At 43.4% G+C, this 22,352-nt stretch overlaps 1 protein-coding gene across 15 annotated transcripts in view; it reads left to right on the top strand.

Annotated features, from left to right (window-relative positions):
• tenm3 (teneurin transmembrane protein 3) overlaps nucleotides 1-22,352 on the top strand; it is an 861,875-nt gene that overhangs the window by 777,111 nt on the left and 62,412 nt on the right. For all 15 annotated transcript variants that reach the window (XM_062995505.1, XM_062995517.1, XM_062995516.1 and 12 more), the window contains 2 exons: nucleotides 3,942-4,061; nucleotides 12,745-13,006. In XM_062995505.1, the coding sequence (XP_062851575.1) occupies nucleotides 3,942-4,061; nucleotides 12,745-13,006 (382 nt within the window). The remainder of the gene's footprint in view (nucleotides 1-3,941; nucleotides 4,062-12,744; nucleotides 13,007-22,352) is intronic.

Raw genomic sequence — 22,352 nt, 5'->3', positions numbered from 1 at the left:
GAGTCACTCTATGCTCTAGGTGTTCCTCCACCATTCATGTCAGCACCTCAACCAGACAGCAGGGGTCACTGTTGCAGCAGCAGTGAGGAGGAACCCAGTCCGACCCTCCCTTCCTCAGACATGTCTGACTGTCTGCCTGGCTAGGCCGGTAGCACAACTGAGACTCAAACTCGAGTGTTTGAACCTTTGATGGAGCTTTAACTGTTATACACAGAGAAAGTGTTGCTATAGCAATTGATGTGTGTGTGTGTGTGTGTGTGTTGGACAGGGTGGTAGTGTGTGTGTGTGTGTGTTAATGGTAATAATACATGTGACTGTTTGATCCCTTTCGGTTCCAGTAAAAAAAATAAAATTTTTAATGTTCGCTTCGTTCCCGCAGCAGCTGAGACACCGCCGCCCTTATAAGGACTCGACATGCTCGTTAAGCTCGTTATGCTAATTAAGCGTGATTATAAGGCATCCGAGCACCTTTCACAATCACGAGCGAAACTTTTTATTAAGAAAAACAAAGCAATCAGATATCGCTTTAACGAAAGAGGAGGGTTGCCATGGCGACGCTCCCTTGGTCCTCCTGGTCCGTGGGAGTTTTTCAAAGCATGTGTGAGTTTGATGAATGTTCTCGGTGTGTGTGTGTGTGTGTGTGTGTGTGTGTGTATGTGTGTGTGTGTGTGTGTGTGTGTGTGTGTGGCCCCGGGCTCTGTATATATTTAGTACAGTACACGTCTTACATTTGCATTATTATTGACTCTTAGTCTCTTAACACAGTTAAAACGCTTGTAAACACGTAGAATATATACAGCCAAAAGTATGTGGACACGCCTCCTGATTATTAATTACAGGTGTCTCAGCCACGCCCACTGCAAACAGGTGTGTTAAATCAGTTATTTAAAGCAAATTTCACCTGTACAGCTTTTTCAAGAAAGACAGAAAAAGATTTATGGTCCGAAAAGTAGTTAAATAAACATGTAATATAGACAAACAATGTAATATAATAATACAATAAAATAATAATCAATAATAATAATAATCAATAATAATAATTGAATAAACTATTATGATAATTAAAAAAATAAAATATTTTTATTAAAGTTTGACAATAATAATAATAATAATTAATAATAATAATAATACAGATACTAAAATACTACTACTAATAATAATTATTATTATATTATAAATAAAAGTGATCAAATAATTTGATTTAATAATAATAATAATATAATAATTTAATATTATGATAATATAATAAACTAATAATAACATAATAATTAAGTGGTTTAATGATAATAATGATTACAGTAATAGAATAAACTAATTAAACAATAGTAACAACAATAAAATTAATAATAATAAAAATAATATAATAATAATACAAAAAAGATAATAATAATTATAATAATAATAGTAATAATAACAGTAATAATAATGATAAATGTTGCTGTTGCCTCACAGCAAAAAGGTCCTGGGTTCAATCCCCAGGCGTGGCAGTCCGGGTCCTTTCTGTGTGGAGTTTGCATGTTCTCCCCAAGTCTGCGTGGGTTTCCTCCGGTAGCTCCGGTTTCCTCCCACAGTCCAAAAACATGCAGTCAGGTTAATTGGAGACACTGAATTGCCCTATAGGTGAATGTGTGTATGTGTGTGTGTGTACGTGTGTGTGTGAGTGTCTGCCCTGCAATGGACTGGCGCCCCGTCCAGGGTGTTACTGTGTGCCTTTCGCCCATTGAAAAACTGGGATAGGCTCCAGCACCCCCCCGCAACCCTGATTGAATAAGCGGGTAAGAATGTGAGAGTGGAATAACAAGCTGGTGTGATTGTACACCGCTCTCAGCTCCAGTTCCTCACTGCATCTGTTGTATTAACACACATACACACGTAAACACACACATATGCACACTCGTAAAAATACAGACACACGTTTTATGGTACAGTATTAAATGAATTTACAAACAAGAGTTAATTTCAGAGTTGAACTATAATAATATATTTAATTCATTATTATAACAGTTGTACAGGGTGGGCCATTTATATGGATACACCTAAATAAAATGGGAATGGTTGGTGATATTAACTTCCTGTTTGTGGCACATTAGTATATGGGAGGGGGGAAACTTTTCAAGATGGGTGGTGACCATGGCGGCCATTTTGAAGTCGGCCATTTTGGATCCAACTTTAGTTTTTTCAATGGGAAGAGGGTCATGTGACACATCAAACTTATTGAGAATTTCACAAGAAAAACAATGGTGTGCTTGGTTTTAACGTAACTTTATTCTTTCATGAGTTATTTACAAATTTCTGACCACTTATAAAATGTGTTCAAAGTGCTGCCCATTGTGTTGGATTGTCAATGCAACCCTCTTCTCTCACTCTTCACACACTGATAGCAACACCGCAGAAGAAATGCTAGCACAGGCTTCCAGTATCCGTAGTTTCAGGTGCTGCACATCTCGTATCTTCACAGCATAGACAATTGCCTTCAGATGACCCCAAAGATAAAAGTCTAAGGGGGTCAGATCGGGAGACCTTGGGGGCCATTCAACTGGCCCACGATGACCAATCCACTTTCCAGGAAACTGTTCATCTAGGAATGCTCGGACCTGACACCCATAATGTGGTGGTGCACCATCTTGCTGGAAAAACTCAAGGAACGTGCCAGCTTCAGTGCATAAAGAGGGAAACACATCATCATGTAGCAATTTCAAATATCCAGTGGCCTTGAGGTTTCCATTGATGAAGAATGGCCCCACTATCTTTGTACCCCATATACCACACCATACCATCAATTTTTGTGTTCCAACAGTCTTGGAGGGATCTATCCAATGTGGGTTAGTGTCAGACCAATAGCGGTGGTTTTGTTTGTTAACTTCACCATTCACATAAAAGTTTGCCTCATCACTGAACAAAATGTTCTGTGTAAACTGAGGGTCCTGTTCCAATTTTTGTTTTGCCCATTCTGCAAATTCAGTGCGCCGATCTGGGTCATCCTCGTTGAGATGATGCAGCAGCTGGAGTTTGTAAGGGTGCCATTTGTGAGTAGCTAATATCCGCCGAAGGGATGTTCGACTGATGCCACTCTCCAGTGACATGCGGCGAGTGCTACGCTGTGGGCTCTTGCTGAATGAAGCTAGGACAGCCACTGATGTTTCTTCATTAGTGACAGTTTTCATGCGTCCACATTTTGGCAAATCCAACACTGAACCAGTTTCACGAAAATTGGCAAGCAGTTTGCTAACTGTAGCATGGGAGATGGGTGGTCTCGTAGGGTGTCTTGCATTGAAATCTGCTGCAATGACCCGGGTACTGCGTTCACCAGACATCAACACAATTTCTATCCGCTCCTCACGTGTTAACCTCTGCGACATGTCAATGGCTGTAAACAAAGAGAAGCTTGTAAATAACTCATGAAAGAATAAAGTTATTCTCAATAACTTTGATGTGTCACATGACCCTCTTCCCATTGAAAAAACTAAAGTTGGATCCAAAATGGCCGACTTCAAAATGGCCGCCATGGTCACCACCCATCTTGAAAAGTTTCCCCCTCCCATATACTAATGTGCCACAAACAGGAAGTTAATATCACCAACCATTCCCATTTTATTTAGGTGTATCCATATAAATGGCCCACCCTGTATAACAATGTTGTGTAAATGTAGTTTTTATAGACATTATATTCTAAGTTTCAATATTATGTGAATTTTAAATGTAGGGTTTAAATCCCTACATTCACTGCTCGGTGCAGTTTAGGATTATTGTAGTCATGTAGTGTTTGTGTGTGTGTGTGTGTGTGTGTGTGTGTAAATCTTCAGTGAAGTGGGTTTGGTCTTATTACATCAAGCGTTCTAAATGAATACCTGCAGTCTCTTCTGTTCAAATAATCAGTGTGTGTGTGTGTGTGTGTGTGTGTGTGTGTGTGTGTGTGTGTGTGTGTGTGTGTGTGTGTACAGTCTGGTCTCTATAATTCGAGGACAGGTGCTGACTGCTGATGGGACGCCCCTCATCGGAGTGAACGTCTCGTTTGTGCATTATCCTGAACACGGGTACACCATCACCCGCCAGGACGGCATGTAGGTGCACACACACACACACACACACACACACTATATAATCACTCACTCACACACAGATTTATAATACACACACTATAAATATACTGTATGTGTATATACAGTATATATATATATATAGTATATATATATATATATATACAGTGTATCACAAAAGTGAGTACACCCCTCACATTTCTGCAGATATTTAAGTATATCTTTTCATGGGACAACACTGACAAAATGACACTTTGACACAATGAAAAGTAGTCTGTGTGCAGCTTATATAACAGTGTAAATTTATTCTTCCCTCAAAATAACTCAATATACAGCCATTAATGTCTAAACCACCGGCAACAAAAGTGAGTACACCCCTTAGTGAAAGTTCCTGAAGTGTCAATATTTTGTGTGGCCACCATTATTTCCCAGAACTGCCTTAACTCTCCTGGGCATGGAGTTTACCAGAGCTTCACAGGTTGCCACTGGAATGCTTTTCCACTCCTCCATGACGACATCACGGAGCTGGCGGATATTCGAGACTTTGCGCTCCTCCACCTTCCGCTTGAGGATGCCCCAAAGATGTTCTATTGGGTTTAGGTCTGGAGACATGCTTGGCCAGTCCATCACCTTTACCCTCAGCCTCTTCAATAAAGCAGTGGTCGTCTTAGAGGTGTGTTTGGGGTCATTATCATGCTGGAACACTGCCCTGCGACCAAGTTTCCGGAGGGAGGGGATCATGCTCTGCTTCAGTATTTCACAGTACATATTGGAGTTCATGTGTCCCTCAATGAAATGTAACTCCCCAACACCTGCTGCACTCATGCAGCCCCAGACCATGGCATTCCCACCACCATGCTTGACTGTAGGCATGACGCACTTATCTTTGTACTCCTCACCTGATTGCCGCCACACATGCTTGAGACCATCTGAACCAAACAAATTAATCTTGGTCTCATCAGACCATAGGACATGGTTCCAGTAATCCATGTCCTTTGTTGACATGTCTTCAGCAAACTGTTTGCAGGCTTTCTTGTGTAGAGACTTCAGAAGAGGCTTCCTTCTGGGGTGACAGCCATGCAGACCAATTTGATGTAGTGTGCGGCGTATGGTCTGAGCACTGACAGGCTGACCCCCCACCTTTTCAATCTCTGCAGCAATGCTGACAGCACTCCTGCACCTATCTTTCAAAGACAGCAGTTGGATGTGACGCTGAGCACGTGCACTCAGCTTCTTTGGACGACCAACGCAAGGTCTGTTCTGAGTGGAACCTGCTCTTTTAAAACACTGGATGATCTTGGCCACTGTGCTGCAGCTCAGTTTCAGGGTGTTGGCAATCTTCTTGTAGCCTTGGCCATCTTCATGTAGCGCAACAATTCGTCTTTTAAGATCCTCAGAGAGTTCTTTGCCATGAGGTGCCATGTTGGAACTTTCAGTGACCAGTATGAGAGAGTGTGAGAGCTGTACTACTAAATTGAACACAACTGCTCCCTATGCACACCTGAGACCTAGTAACACTAACAAATCACATGACATTTTGGAGGGAAAATGACAAGCAGTGCTCAATTTGGACATTTAGGGGTGTAGTCTCTTAGGGGTGTACTCACTTTTGTTGCCGGTGGTTTAGACATTAATGGCTGTATATTGAGTTATTTTGAGGGAAGAATAAATTTACACTGTTATATAAGCTGCACACAGACTACTTTTCATTGTGTCAAAGTGTCATTTTGTCAGTGTTGTCCCATGAAAAGATATACTTAAATATCTGCAGAAATGTGAGGGGTGTACTCATTTTTGTGATACACTGTATATATATATATACATACATTCACACACACTGATTCATTATACACACACACACTGATTCATTATACACACACCCACACACACACTGATTCATTATACACACACACTGATTTATAATACACACACTACATAGTATACACACACTGATTTATAATACACTCACACACATTCACACACACTGATCCATTATACACACACACACACTGATTTATAATACACTCACACACTGATTTATAATACACACACACACACACATTCACACACACTGATCCATTATACACACATACACTGATTTATAATACACACACTACATATATATATACAGTATATACACACACTGATTTATAATACACTCACACACTGATTTATAACACACACACACACATTCACACACACTGATTCATTATACACACAAACACTATACACACACACACACACTCACGTTATATACACACACAATATATACAACCACACACACACGATATATACACTAATATGCACACAATATATACACACACGATATATACACCTACACACACACACACACTATATATACACTCATACACACTATATATACACTCATACACACACACACACTATATATATATATACACTCATACACACACACACTATATATATACACTCATACACACACACGCACACACTATATATACAAACACATTTTCCCATTATACACTCAAACACACACTCACCCACTATATACACACACTAAATCTCCCATTATATACACACAAGCACACACTCACCCGCTGTATATATATGCAGACTGACCCACTATACACACACACACACTCACCCACCATACACACACACAGCTGTTACCTAATCAAATGTGTTGTGTAACACACTGTATAAAGCCACTATCTACTATAATAGAAGCTAATCTTCTTAGCATTAGCAGCGTGGCGTATGATGCTAATTCTGGTGTTAAGCGGGATAACGTCGTGTTCATCACATCAAAGCTTTCAGAGGAGACGCGAGCGCCTCAGCGGGAGGAAACCAGAGGAATGATAACAGAGTTTTGGGTGCTGAAGGGGTTAAAGTTTGTGACTTCTGTCTCCTCTCATGTCTTATTCATCCGCCCCTCTCACCGCGCTCCACGCCCCCCTCGCCACATGAAAATTACATAACCGCACCTTATTTTGGACGCGGCGCAGCGGCCGAGAGCCGGAGAGCGAGCCTGTCAACGTCACATCAGCCGTCTGGCCCAGATTATTTATTTAGAGTCTGATGCACCAATCACGCGCCTTCATTCACCACTGTAACTGTGGGGATTCATTTTATTAGGCTGTGTGGACGGATCTGTTAGGTACGAACCTCGTTCCAAAAAAGTTGGGACGGGAGGAAAATGTACAAACAAACACTATTCACACACACTTACCCACTACACACACACACACACACACTTACCCACTACACACACACACTCACCTACTCTATGTATATATATACACACTGACCCACTATACACACACACACACACACACATTCACCTACTAGATGCACACAAATACACACACACACACACTATGTACTCACACACTATACACACAATATACACACACACTCACCCATTATATACACATACTATGCACACACTATACACACAGACTGTACACACACTCACCCACTACATACACACACACTATATACTCACACACTCACTCACACACTTACCTTCTATATATATATATACAGTATATATATATTTACATTCACATTTTCGCCATTTAGCAGACGCCTTTATCCAAAGCGACTTACAATACAGTTACAGTATACAGTCTGAGCAACTGAGGGTTAAGGGCCTTGCTCAAGGGCCCAACACCCTGGAGTGGTTCAAGCCCCACCCTGGCAGTGACCTTCTGGTTATTAGTCCAGTACCTTAACCACTAGGCTACGGCATGTGGTTCAGTGGGTATTAGGGCTGTCAAACGATTAAAATTTTTAATCGCGATTAATCTCAGAATTTCATATAGTTAATCGCGATTAATCGCATTAAAAAAAATCTGTGTAAATGTTATAGAAAACAAGGATTTTTAAGTGAAATGTTACAATTAAAATGGTGAACACATTTTATGCTAAATGTACTGATGTTAAAAACTGCTGGGACAAGAGAGAACTGTAAGGGAGTTTATTCACTCACATACTAGGCAGTAAATGTCAGATTGTAGTTTAGAATTTGTCCATCAGCAAACATTGTAGATCAGCGGTGCTTTAGGTGGGATAAGGCGTAGTTATTGTAACAGACTTTTCTGTGGTTGTATTGTGACAATGGTTTGATAGCCGTTTCTACACGAAGCGAGTGTGTTTTGACCCTTTGGGGCTTCCATAGTGCATGGACTAACGTGCTTGACTCAGCTTTCCGGTATTTGGTACCTTAACAGAATAAGTTAATAAAAGTGTTCTGCTCCCGACAACTTGTGAATATAGCGTGTATTTATTTCTTTATAAGTGCATCACTACAACGCTCGGTTACATTATGTTAACAAACCGCAAATGAAAAACGGTGGCAAGTCCGACATTAAAACGTTTGTTCTACCAGTCAAGTATCAACATTAACTAGAATTTGCGTTAACGGCACTATTATTTTTAATCGCGTTAAATTGAAATCGCGTTAACTTCGACAGCCCTAATATATACAGTGTATCACAAAAGTGAGTACACCCCTCACATTTCTGCAAATATTTCATTATATCTTTTCATGGGACAACACTATAGACATGAAACTTGGATATAACTTAGAGTAGTCAGTGTACAACTTGTATAGCAGTGTAGATTTACTGTCTTCTGAAAATAACTCAACACACAGCCATTAATGTCTAAATGGCTGGCAACATAAGTGAGTACACCCCACAGTGAACATGTCCAAATTGTGCCCAAAGTGTCAATATTTTGTGTGACCACCATTATTATCCAGCACTGCCTTAACCCTCCTGGGCATGGAATTCACCAGAGCTGCACAGGTTGCTACTGGAATCCTCTTCCACTCCTCCATGATGACATCACGGAGCTGGTGGATGTTAGACACCTTGAACTCCTCCACCTTCCACTTGAGGATGCGCCACAGGTGCTCAATTGGGTTTAGTCCATCACCTTTACCTTCAGCTTCCTCAGCAAGGCAGTTGTCATCTTGGAGGTTGTGTTTGGGGTCGCTATCCTGTTGGAAAACTGCCATGAGGCCCAGTTTTCGAAGGGAGGGGATCATGCTCTGTTTCAGAATGTCACAGTACATGTTGGAATTCATGTTTCCCTCAATGAACTGCAGCTTCCCAATGCCAGCAACACTCATGCAGCCCAAGACCATGATGCTACCACCACCATGCTTGACTGTAGGCAAGATACAGTTGTCTTGGTACTTCTCACCAGGGCGCCGCCACACATGCTGGACACCATCTGAGCCAAACAAGTTTATCTTGGTCTCGTCAGACCACAGGGCATTCCAGTAATCCATGTTCTTGGACTGCTTGTCTTCAGCAAACTGTTTGCGGGCTTTCTTGTGCGTCAGCTTCCTTCTGGGATGACGACCATGCAGACCGAGTTGATGCAGTGTGCGGCGTATGGTCTGAGCACTGACAGGCTGACCTCCCACGTCTTCAACCTCTGCAGCTATGCTGGCAGCACTCATGTGTCTATTTTTTAAAGCCAACCTCTGGATATGACGCCGAACACGTGGACTCAACTTCTTTGGTCGACCCTGGCGAAGCCTGTTCCGAGTGGAACCTGTCCTGGAAAACCGCTGTATGACCTTGGCCACCATGCTGTAGCTCAGTTTCAGGGTGTTAGCAATCTTCTTATAGCCCAGGCCATCTTTGTGGAGAGCAACAATTCTATTTCTCACATCCTCAGAGAGTTCTTTGCCATGAGGTGCCATGTTGAATATCCAGTGGCCAGTATGAGAGAATTGTACCCAAAACACCAAATTTAACAGCCCTGCTCCCCATTTACACCTGGGACCTTGACACATGACACCAGGGAGGGACAACGACACATTTGGGCACAATTTGGACATGTTCACTGTGGGGTGTACTCACTTATGTTGCCAGCTATTTAGACATTAATGGCTGTGTGTTGAGTTATTTTCAGAAGACAGTAAATCTACACTGCTACACAAGTTGTACACTGACTACTCTAAGTTATATCCAAGTTTCATGTCTATAGTGTTGTCCCATGAAAAGATATAATGAAATATTTGCAGAAATGTGAGGGGTGTACTCACTTTTGTGATACACTGTATATATACACAAGCACACACACGATACTCACATACACACACTATATACTCACACATTTACACACACACACACACACACTCACCCACTAGATACACACACACTATATACTCACACACTCACACACACTTATTTTCTCTATATACAGTGTATCACAAAAGTGAGTACACCCCTCACATTTCTGCAAATATTTCATTATATCTTTTCATGGGACAACACTATAGACATGAAACTTGGATATAACTTAGAGTAGTCAGTGTACAACTTGTATAGCAGTGTAGATTTACTGTCTTCTGAAAATAACTCAACACACAGCCATTAATGTCTAAATAGCTGCAACATAAGTGAGTACACCCCACAGTGAACATGTCCAAATTGTGCCCAAATGTGTCGTCGTCCCTCCCTGGTGTCATGTGTCAAGGTCCCAGGTGTAAATGGGGAGCAGGGCTGTTCAATTTGGTGTTTTGGGTACAATTCTCTCATACTGGCCACTGGATATTCAACATGGCACCTCATGGCAAAGAACTCTCTGAGGATGTGAGAAATAGAATTGTTGCTCTCCACAAAGATGGCCTGGGCTATAAGAAGATTGCTAACACCCTGAAACTGAGCTACAGCATGGTGGCCAAGGTCATACAGCGGTTTTCCAGGACAGGTTCCACTCGGAACAGGCTTCGCCAGGGTCGACCAAAGAAGTCGAGTCCACGTGTTCGGCATCATATCCAGAGGTTGGCTTTAAAAAATAGACACATGAGTGCTGCCAGCATTGCTGCAGAGGTTGAAGACGTGGGAGGTCAGCCTGTCAGTGCTCAGACCATACGCCGCACACTGCATCGACTCGGTCTGCATGGTCGTCATCCCAGAAGGAAGCTGACGCACAAGAAAGCCCGCAAACAGTTTGCTGAAGACAAGCAGTCCAAGAACATGGATTACTGGAATGCCCTGTGGTCTGACGAGACCAAGATAAACTTGTTTGGCTCAGATGGTGTCCAGCATGTGTGGCGGCGCCCTGGTGAGAAGTACCAAGACAACTGTATCTTGCCTACAGTCAAGCATGGTGGTGGTAGCATCATGGTCTTGGGCTGCATGAGTGTTGCTGGCACTGGGGAGCTGCAGTTCATTAAGGGAAACATGAATTCCAACATGTACTGTGACATTCTGAAACAGAGCATGATCCCCTCCCTTCGAAAACTGGGCCTCATGGCAGTTTTCCAACAGGATAACGACCCCAAACACAACCTCCAAGATGACAACTGCCTTGCTGAGGAAGCTGAAGGTAGAGGTGATGGACTAAACCCAATTGAGCACCTGTGGCGCATCCTCAAGTGGAAGGTGGAGGAGTTCAAGGTGTCTAACATCCACCAGCTCCGTGATGTCATCATGGAGGAGTGGAAGAGGATTCCAGTAGCAACCTGTGCAGCTCTGGTGAATTCCATGCCCAGGAGGGTTAAGGCAGTGCTGGATAATAATGGTGGTCACACAAAATATTGACACTTTGGGCACAATTTGGACATGTTCACTGTGGGGTGTACTCACTTATGTTGCAGCTATTTAGACATTAATGGCTGTGTGTTGAGTTATTTTCAGAAGACAGTAAATCTACACTGCTATACAAGTTGTACACTGACTACTCTAACTTATATCCAAGTTTCATGTCTATAGTGTTGTCCCATGAAAAGATATAATGAAATATTTGCAGAAATGTGAGGGGTGTACTCACTTTTGTGATACACTGTATATATACACACAAGCACACACACGATACTCACATACACACACTATATACTCACACATTTACACACACACACACACACACACTCACCCACTAGATACACACACACTATATACTCACACACTCACTCACACACACTTATTTTTTCTCTATATATATATACACACACTGACCCACTATACACACTCACCCACTAGATACACACATCCACAGACACACACTATATACTCACTCACCCACTATACACACTCACCCACTAGATACACACATCCACATACACACACACACTATATACTCACTCACCCACTATATACACACACTATACACACTCACCCACTATATACTCACTCACCCACTATACACACTCACCCACTAGATACACACATCCACATACACACACTATAAACACACTCACCCACTATACACACACACACTATAAACACACTCACCCACTATATACACACACTATACACACACACACTCACATACTATACACACAGATTGTACACACACACACACACACACACACTATACACACACACACTATACAGTATGTACACACACACACACACACACACACTATACAGTTTGTACACACACTATACACACACACTATACAGTTTGTACACACACACACACACACTATACACACAGACTGTACACACACTCACCCACTATACACACACTGTACACACACTCTCCCACTACACACACACACCTACTATACACTCACACTATACACACATATACACACACACACACAAGTAATATTATAGTAATATTTTTTTAATTATTAATGTGGTTTTTGATTTAATTTGATGTAAAGTTTACGCTCACGTGTCCACATATTTTTGACTCTCGTACGTTTTAACCCTCGACCAATCAGCCCCTCTCTCTCTCTCTCTCTCTCTCTCCTCAGGTTCGATATTTTGGCGAATGGCGGTGCGTCTCTGACCCTGAGTTTCGAGCGCGCCCCCTTCCTGGCGCAGCAGCGCACCGTGTGGTTACCCTGGAACGTGTTTTACGTGATGGACACGCTGGTGCTGAAGAAGGAGCAGAACGACATTCCCAGCTGTGACCTGAGCGGCTTCGTCAGACCCGGCCCGCTCATCGTGACCACGCCCCTCTCCACCTTCTTCAGATCCGCCCCCGAGAACGGACCAATCATTCCTGAGACTCAGGTGAGGTGCACCTTAAACCCCGCCCACTTTTTAATTCGATAAGTCTCCACATGGAGCGCGAGTGGTGCAGCGATCACGGACTATTACACAAACTCAGCACACACACACACTCACCCTCCATACACACACAACACACACTCACAATGTATACACACACACAATCCCAACCCTGAGATCCGGGTTCGATCCTTACAGATTTATTATCATGTACATACACACACACTCTCCCACTACACACACACAACACACACACACACACACACACTACACACACAATACACACACAAACCCAACCCTGAGATCCGGGTTCGATCCTTACAGATATATTATCATGTACACACACACTCACCCACACTATACACACACACACACACAAACTCAACCCTGAGATCCGGGTTCGATCCTTACAGATATATTATCATGTACACACACACTCACCCACACACACACACACACACAAACTCAACCCTGAGATCCGGGTTCGATCCTTACAGATTTATTATCATGTACATACACACACACTCTCCCACTACACACACACAACACACACACACACACACACACTACACACACAATACACACACAAACTCAACCCTGAGATCCGGGTTCGATCCTTACAGATATATTATCATGTACACACACACTCACCCACACTATACACACACACACACACACACAAACTCAACCCTGAGATCCGGGTTCGATCCTTACAGACATTATATCATGTACACTTTATACTTTATTTGTTTCCATATACAATATATAACATCAGCAGGAAACAAAATATTTCTAAAAAACATCCAACATGGCATACAGTTCATTTCTCAATAACATCCCCAAGTTTAAGGATAGAGAAAACAGCGCCTTTTCCAAATATGCAAACTTCCAATGATTGCTGAGATAGAGCAATATTTCACCACCTGTTTTGCTTTTGCTCTACTAAACCCCCCAAGACCAAGACCACACACTGCAAGTCTGTGCACATGTCCAAGACTTCCAAACACCAGGACTATCAGTTGACATCTAAATCCTAAATTTTCGATGATATTAACTAGTGTTTGGTACTTTATCATTTTTGAAGTATAGGACTCCTCCAGATACAAATCAAATGCACATGAAATTTCATACAGTACCACCCTCTTCTGACTCTGGGAAATACAAACAATATCTGGTTTATTGGAGATTCCTAAAAAGGTCCCAGACGTCGCATTAAACCACTCAGGTCTAATTTTAGAGTGCTTAAAGATTAATTGATTCTTTACATATGGAAGCCGAGCTGTTATCAGGTCCACGAGTCTATCATGCCGTGCAGTGTACAGACCTTTAAGAGAACTACAACCATTCAGAATGTGTGCTACAGACTCCAGCTGCTGAGTGGAGCCATGCAGCAGACAGAAAGGTAAATGAATGGATGGGTACCACAGTGAGAGGTTATATTTAGTTGGCAGAATCTGTAAGCGTGCTTTCACACAGAATATAAGAACCTCCTCACCGATTACAGCATTTCTAAATATTGTGTGTGATACTGAATGATCAGCAGATGCCAGTTTGGTTAGCTTTCCCTGAAGCTTCAGACTAGACCAATATTGCTGCTGCTTTGCTCTTTGAGCCTCCAGCAGCATTTTTCTTGATGTTTTACACTGCAGTTGGTAAGATGTTCCGTCAACGTCAACACAAGCCTCAACAACAACTGACACACTCACACACACATACACACAAACACTCACCCTCCATACACACACAAACCCAACACTGCTAAGATCCGGGTTTCAAACTTACAGATATATTATCATGTACACACACACTCACACACACACCCTCCATACACACACACACACAAACCCAACACTACTGAGACCCAGGTTCGAACCTTAAAGATTTATTACCATGTACACACACACACATTCACCCAGTATACACACACACATACACACACGCACATACACACACCTTCTATACACACACACACTGAGATCCAGGTTCGAACACACACTTACACACTAAACACACACACACACTGAGATTCGGGTTTGACCCCTACAGATTTATTATCATGTACATACACACACACACACACACACCTACTATATGTATGTACACACAACACACACACACACACTATACACTAACAGACTCACTGTGCGGACACACTTGCACACTATATACACACTCGCCCACGATACACACTCAGCATTCACACACACACACACACACACACTTACCCAGTATGTACACACACTTGGACAAAAGTATGTGGACACCCCGTACAGTACAGAATTCAGGAGACATTTAGCAGACGCTTTTATTGAGAGTTAAGGGCCTTGCTCAAGGGCCCAACAGTGGCAACCTGGCAGTGGTGGGGTTTGAACCAGCGACCTTCTGCTTGGTAGTTCAGTACCTTAACAGTTAGGCTGCAACTGCCACCAGGCATAGATTAAATTTTGGGGAAGGCCCTTTCCTCCTCTCTCTCTCTCTCTCTCTCTCTCGTGTACCCATGTGACTTTTCTTTCTTTCCATATTTTCTAAAGTAAAAAGGGGATAAAAACTTTAAAGTCTCTCTTTTTCTTGACCCTCTCCCTCCCTCCCTTCCTCCCCCCATTGTTGGCGAATAAAAATTTGGCAGCCCCCCTCCGCCCGGCTTTCTTTCCCGTGATCCTGCCTCCAGATGTGCTCTGACTTTTCCGTCGTTAGCCTCGGTCTGCTGTAGCTCCTGTAATGCTAGCGAGCGATGCCAGCGCACACTTGGCTCCGAACGCCACGGCAGAATCATTTCCTTATTGCTCTGAGCAGACAGCAATGCGCCCCTCCTCACCCCCCTCCTCCTCCTCTTTTTACCCTCGTCCCCGGGGCCGGTGAGGCGGGCCCCGCTCCCTCGCCTCGCCCTGATCTGAATTACGAGCCGCTTTTCTTTCCTCTGACGCTGAAACCTGACGCTCCGTTAATCAGCCTGAATGAAGTTAGCACCTCCCGAACCCCGTACCTCCCTCCCTCCCTCAGACGGGGCGCGATTACAAACTACAAACAGACGGAGCACACACAGTATACACACACACACACACACACACACAGTTACAGTACACACACATAATTACAGAGCACACCAACATGCACACACACACAGTTACAATAGAGTACACACACATACACACAGCTGCATTACACACACAGTACAGTACACACACACACATACAGCGGCATTACACACACATAGTACAGTACACACACATATACACACAGTTACAGTACACACACGCACAGGTACAGTACATACACACACAGGTACAGTACACACACTTATACACACAATTACAATACACACACATAGTACAGTACACACACACATAGAGTTACAGTAGACACACACACACACACACACACACAGTAACAGACGTATGTGATGACTAAAAGATATACGTTCCTGATTTCCCATGATGCTCGACCACAAGGCATTTTTCTGTGTAATGAAGTAGTGTGGATGTTGGGGTTTGAGACACGCCCGCTTCCCTAATCATGAGCAGATTGTTTTGTGTAACTGAATCATTAAACTGGAGCGGATCTCATCAGTGTGTGTTTATTACAAACCAGCAGCAATAAATCCAGTCCAGGTCACGTGTGTATCGCTGTCATACTGGAACTGGAGCTCTGGAACTGAAGCTCTGGTACTGGAACTGAAGCTCTGGTACTGGTACTGAAGCTCTGGTACTGGAACTGAAGCTCTGGTACTGGAACTGAAGCTCTGGTACTGGAACTGGGAACTCTGGAACTGAAGCTCTGGTACTGGAACTGGGAACTCTGGTACTGGAACTGAAGCTCTGGTACTGGAACTACTGGAACTACTGGCACTGGAAGCTTTGGTACTGGAACTGGAAGCTCTTGTTCTGGAATTGGAAGTTTTGGTACTAGAACTGGAAGCTCTCATACTGGTACCAGAATCTCTCATACTGGAACCAGAAGCTGTTGTACTGGAATTAAAGCTCTCATACTGGAACTAGAAGCTCTTATACTGGAACTGAAGATTTAGTACTGGAACTGAAGCTCTTATAATGGAACTAAAGCTCTGGTATTGGAACTGGACTTTTAGTACTGGAACTAATCTGGAAGCTCTGGTACTGAAACTTAAAGCTCTGATACTGGAACAGGGAACTCTGGTACTGGAACTGGAAACTTTGGTACTGGAACCAGAAGTTCTCGTACTGGAACCAGAAGCTCTTGTACAGGAACTAGAAGCTTTAGTACAAGAAACTAAAAGCTTTGGTACTGGAACTTAAGCTCTCGTACTGGAACTGGACCCTTTAGTATTTGACTTTAACCTTTGGTACTGGAACTGGAAGCTTTGGTACTGAGACTGAACTGGAAGCTTTGGTACTAGAACTAGAACATTTAGTATTGAAACTGGAAGCTCTGGAACTAGAACCCTTGGTACTGGAACTGAAAGCTTTAATACTGAGACTAAAGCTCTGATACTGGAACTGGAAGCTCTAAACTAAAGGGTTTGGTACTGGAAATAAACCAGTCATCAGGACTAGTGTAATGGTGTGTGTGTGTGTGTGTGTGTGTGTGTGTGTGTGTGTGTGCCTTTCCTGGTCTCACACCACCCCCCTATGGCTAAGAATAACATGGCAGCCTGTGCAGAACATGGTGTCACACGTGGTGTGTGAGGTTGGGTGAGGGCAGAGAGGGCGGGGTGAACAGGGCAGATATAGAGGGGAGAGCTGGCACAGCGGGCAGAGCGGGCACGCTCCCGGTCCAACACATCCACCCTTAAGCAAATATACAAGTTCAGGGGCAAAACACACACACACACACACACACACACGCTTACCATAATTACTGAGGCTGATCGGCTGTGGTTATTCCGACTGTACCACAGCTATGCACACGTGTGTGTGTACAGTATAAATCTGTGTGTGTGTGTGTGTGTGTGTGTGTGTGTGTGTGTGTGTGTGCTGCTTTCGTCACCGTGCTGTCGACCTCACACTCTCGCTGAAGCTCTCGCTCTGATCTCGCTGCTGTTTATTAAAAGCAACAGAGGAAAGAAAAACACGGAGGAGAGAAAAACGAAACCCCTCCAGCGCCCGCTCGGTTAAACCGGACGAACCCGCCGGCCCAAATTAGCCTGAACCGGCGCCGCGCTCAAAACAAATAACAAAGCAGCTAAATAAACCCAAACCGACGCTCTGAGTACCGACGGTCTGAGTACTGACGCTCCGAGTACTGACGCTCTGAGTACCGATGGTCTGAGTACTGACGCTCTGTGTACCGACGGTCTGAGTACTGACACTCTGAGTACTGACGGTCTGAGTACCGACGGTCTGAGTACTGAAGCTCTGAGTACTGACGCTCTGAGTACCGACGGTCTGAGTACTGACGCTCTGAGTACTGACGGTCTGAGTACTGACGCTCTAAGTATTGATGCTCTGAGTACCGACGGTCTGAGTACTGACGTACTGGAAGTCTGGAAGTTTTGGTACAAGAACCTAAACTTTGTTATCAAGTTCTGGAACTGGAGGCTTTGGTTCTGGAACTAAAGCTTTGGTACTGGAACTACAGGATTTGGTACTGGTACTGAATCTACTAGTAGTAAAGACTTGGTACTGAAACTGAAGATTTGGTACTGGAACTGAAGATTTGGTACTGGAACTGAAGATTTGGTACTGAAACTAAAGCTACTAGTAGTGAAGACTTGGTACTGGAACTGAACTGGAAGCTTTGGTACTGGAACTGAAGACTTGGTACTGGAACTAAAGGATTTGGTACTGGAACTAAAGGATTTGGTACTGAAACTGAAGGTACTAGTAGTGAAGACTTGGTACTGGAACTGAACTGGAAGCTTTGGTACTGGAACTGAAGACTTGGTACTGGAACTAAATGATTTGGTACTGGAACTAAAGGATTTGGTACTGAAACTGAAGGTACTAGTAGTGAAGACTTGGTACTGGAACTGAACTGGAAGCTTTGGTACTGAAACTAAAGACTTGGTACTGGAACTGTATCTTTAGTACTGGAACTGGAGGCTTTGGTTCTGGAACTGGAAGCTCTTGTAGTGAAACCGGAAGCTTTGGTTCTGGAACTGAAGGCTTTAGTTCTGGAACTGAAGGCTTTGGTTCTGAAACTGGAGGTTTGGTACTGAAACTGGAAGCTCTGGTTCTTGAACTGAAGTACTTGAAGCTTTGGTACTGGAACTACAAGATTTGGTACTGAAATTGGAAGATTTGGTACTGGAATTAAAGGCTTTGGTTCTGAAACTAGAAGCTTTGGTACTGGAACTGAAGACTTGGTATTAGAACTGAAGACTTGGTACTGTACTAGACTTGAAGCTTTGGTACTGGTACTGAAGCTACTGGTACTAAAGATTTGGTACTGGAACTAAAGACTTTGTACTGGAACTAAAGACTTTGTACTGGAACTGAAGACTTGGTACTGGAACTAGAAGCTCTGGTACTGGAATTAGAAGTCCTGGTACTGGAACTGAAAGCTTTGGTACTGGAACTGAACTGGAAGCTCTGGTACTGGAACTGATTCTTGGATTCTAGGCTCTGGAACTGAAGCTACTGGTACTGAAGATTTGGTACTAAAACTGGAAGCTTTGGTACTGAAGTACTGGAAGCTTTAATACTGGAACTGGAAGCTCTTGTACTGAAATCGGAAGCTTTGGTACTGGAACTGAAGCTTTGGTACTGGAACTGGAAGCTTTGGTACTGGAACTGAAGCTTTAGTTTTAAAATGAAAAGCTTTGGTTCTGGAACTAGAAGTATTGGTACTGGAACTGGGAACTTCGGTACTTAAACTAAAGCTTTATTTAGTGCTGGTACTGGAGGCTTTGGTTCTGGAACTGGAAGCTTTGATACTGGAACTAGAAGCCCTGGTACTGGAACTGAAGCTACTAGTACTGAAGACTTGCTACTGGAACTGAAGCTACTGGAAATTAAAGCTCTGAATGTGAAGCTGGATATTTGGGCTCTTGGATAGTTTGTAGCTCTGGTACAAGAACCTGAAGTTTGGCATCGAGTTCTGGAACTGGAAGCTTTAAAACTGAAATTTCAAGACTTTGAAGTGTGTCTGTGTGTGGGAATTTGTGCCCGTTCAGTCAGAAGATGACAGCATGTGTATGGCTGGGCGCTGATGTTGGTGTTCCGGTTCATTCCACTGGAGTTTCTTGGTTTTTAAACCGTCTATACAGAGAGACGGACCTTCCCTAAACTGTTGCTGCAAAGTCTGAAGCATGTTATTTCCTTTATGTGAATGATTTATTACAACTGTTAGTAACTGTTGTGGTGGAACACACACAGTATAGCTTAGCGGTGTGCCATATTTGTTATATAAATATTATTATCGGTTTAGAGATGCTAAAGCTCAAAGTTCCAGCGGCTGCTAAGCTAACAGACTGGCGGTGTGAGAACAGTAGGATAAATGAGGAGGAGTGCAGCGGCGGAACGTTCGGTCCTCGGTCTCGGCAGAACTCCGTGTCCCGTCCCCAGAGCACGAGTGAGAGAGGGATTATCTTCTTCTCTCTGCCTGTCTCGCGTCTCCTTGTTCTCCTTGACGTTGGGGGCGAGTCTTCACCTCTCGTTGCCCCTCTTTAAAGCCCTGCTTACAGATAAAAGAGGGAAATAGAGCATAAATACCCGCGCCCCTGTGATTCCCTCATCAAAGATTCTGATCAAAGAGAATTTCTGAGCTTTCAGATGTAAAAACGAGGTAAAAACGGAGTGAAGTTTATTTCTGTGAGAATTTCAGCTCCTTTACTGCGGCTTTACTTCAAATCCTTCAGTTCCTTTAAATCTCACCTGTGCTATCAGCCGCTCGGGCGCCACACAGACACACGATTGGCTGCGAGTCTGTAGGGGGCGGGGCGATGGCTGAAACAGGGTTCCTCATCTCTGGTGTAACTGCGGCCTCTTGATGGTTTAGTGTGGTCAGTGTTTGATGGAACTGGTGTTTGATGTGTATGGTCAGTGTTTGGTAGAACTGGTGTTTGATGGTCAGTGTTTGGTGGAACCAGTGTTTGATGGTTTAGTGTGGTCAGTGTTTGGTAGAACTGGTGTTTGATGTGTATGGTCAGTGTTTGGTAGAACTGGTGTTTGATGGTTTAGCATGGTCAGTGTTTGGTAGAACTGGTGTTTGATGGTCAGTGTTTGGTGGAACCAGTGTTTGATGGTTTAGCGTGGTCAGTGTTTGGTAGAACTGGTGTTTGATGGTCAGTGTTTGGTGGAACCAGTGTTTGATGGTTTAGTGTGGTCAGTGTTTGGTAGAACTGGTGTTTGATGGTCAGTGTTTGGTGGAACCAGTGTTTGATGACTTAGCGTGGTCAGTGTTTGGTAGAACTGGTGTTTGATGGTCAGTGTTTGGTGGAACCAGTGTTTGATGGTTTAGCGTGGTCAGTGTTTGGTAGAACTGGTGTTTGATGGTCAGTGTTTGGTGGAACCAGTGTTTGATGGTTTAGCGTGGTCAGTGTTTGGTAGAACTGGTGTTTGATGTGTATGGTCAGTGTTTGGTAGAACTGGTGTTTGATGGTTTAGCATGGTCAGTGTTTGGTAGAACTGGTGTTTGATGGTCAGTGTTTGGTGGAACCAGTGTTTGATGGTTTAGCATGGTCAGTGTTGGGTAGAACTGGTGTTTGATGGTCAGCGTTTGGTGGAACCAGTGTTTGATGGTTTAGCGTGGTCAGTGTTTGGTAGAACCGGTTATTAGATGGTCAGTGTTTGGTGGAACCAGTGTTTGATGGTTTAGTGTGGTCAGTGTTTGGTAGAACTGGTGTTTGATGTGTATGGTCAGTGTTTGGTAGAACTGGTGTTTGATGGTTTAGCGTGGTCAGTGTTTGGTAGAACTGGTGTTTGATGGTCAGCGTTTGGTGGAACCAGTGTTTGATGGTTTAGCGTGGTCAGTGTTTGGTAGAACTGGTGTTTGATGGTCAGTGTTTGGTGGAACCAGTGTTTGATGATTTAGCGTGGTCAGTGTTTGGTAGAACTGGTGTTTGATGGTCAGTGTTTGGTGGAACCAGTGTTTGATGGTTTAGCGTGGTCAGTGTTTGGTAGAACTGGTGTTTGATGGTCAGTGTTTGGTAAAACCGGTGTTTGATGGATTAGCGTGGTCAGTGTTTGGTAGAACTGGTGTTTGATGGTTTAGCATGGTCAGTGTTTGGTAGAACTGGTGTTTGATGGTCAGTGTTTGGTGGAACCAGTGTTTGATGGTTTAGCATGGTCAGTGTTTTGTAGAACTGGTGTTTGATGGTCAGTGTTTGGTGGAACCAGTGTTTGATGGTTTAGCATGGTCAGTGTTTGGTAGAACTGGTGTTTGATGGTCAGTGTTTGGTGGAACCAGTGTTTGATGGTTTAGTGTGGTCAGT

Source organism: Trichomycterus rosablanca, chromosome 5, assembly GCF_030014385.1.
Source record: "Trichomycterus rosablanca isolate fTriRos1 chromosome 5, fTriRos1.hap1, whole genome shotgun sequence".
Lineage (NCBI taxonomy): Eukaryota > Metazoa > Chordata > Actinopteri > Siluriformes > Trichomycteridae > Trichomycterus > Trichomycterus rosablanca.
This window is presented reverse-complemented; position numbering and strand designations above follow the sequence as displayed.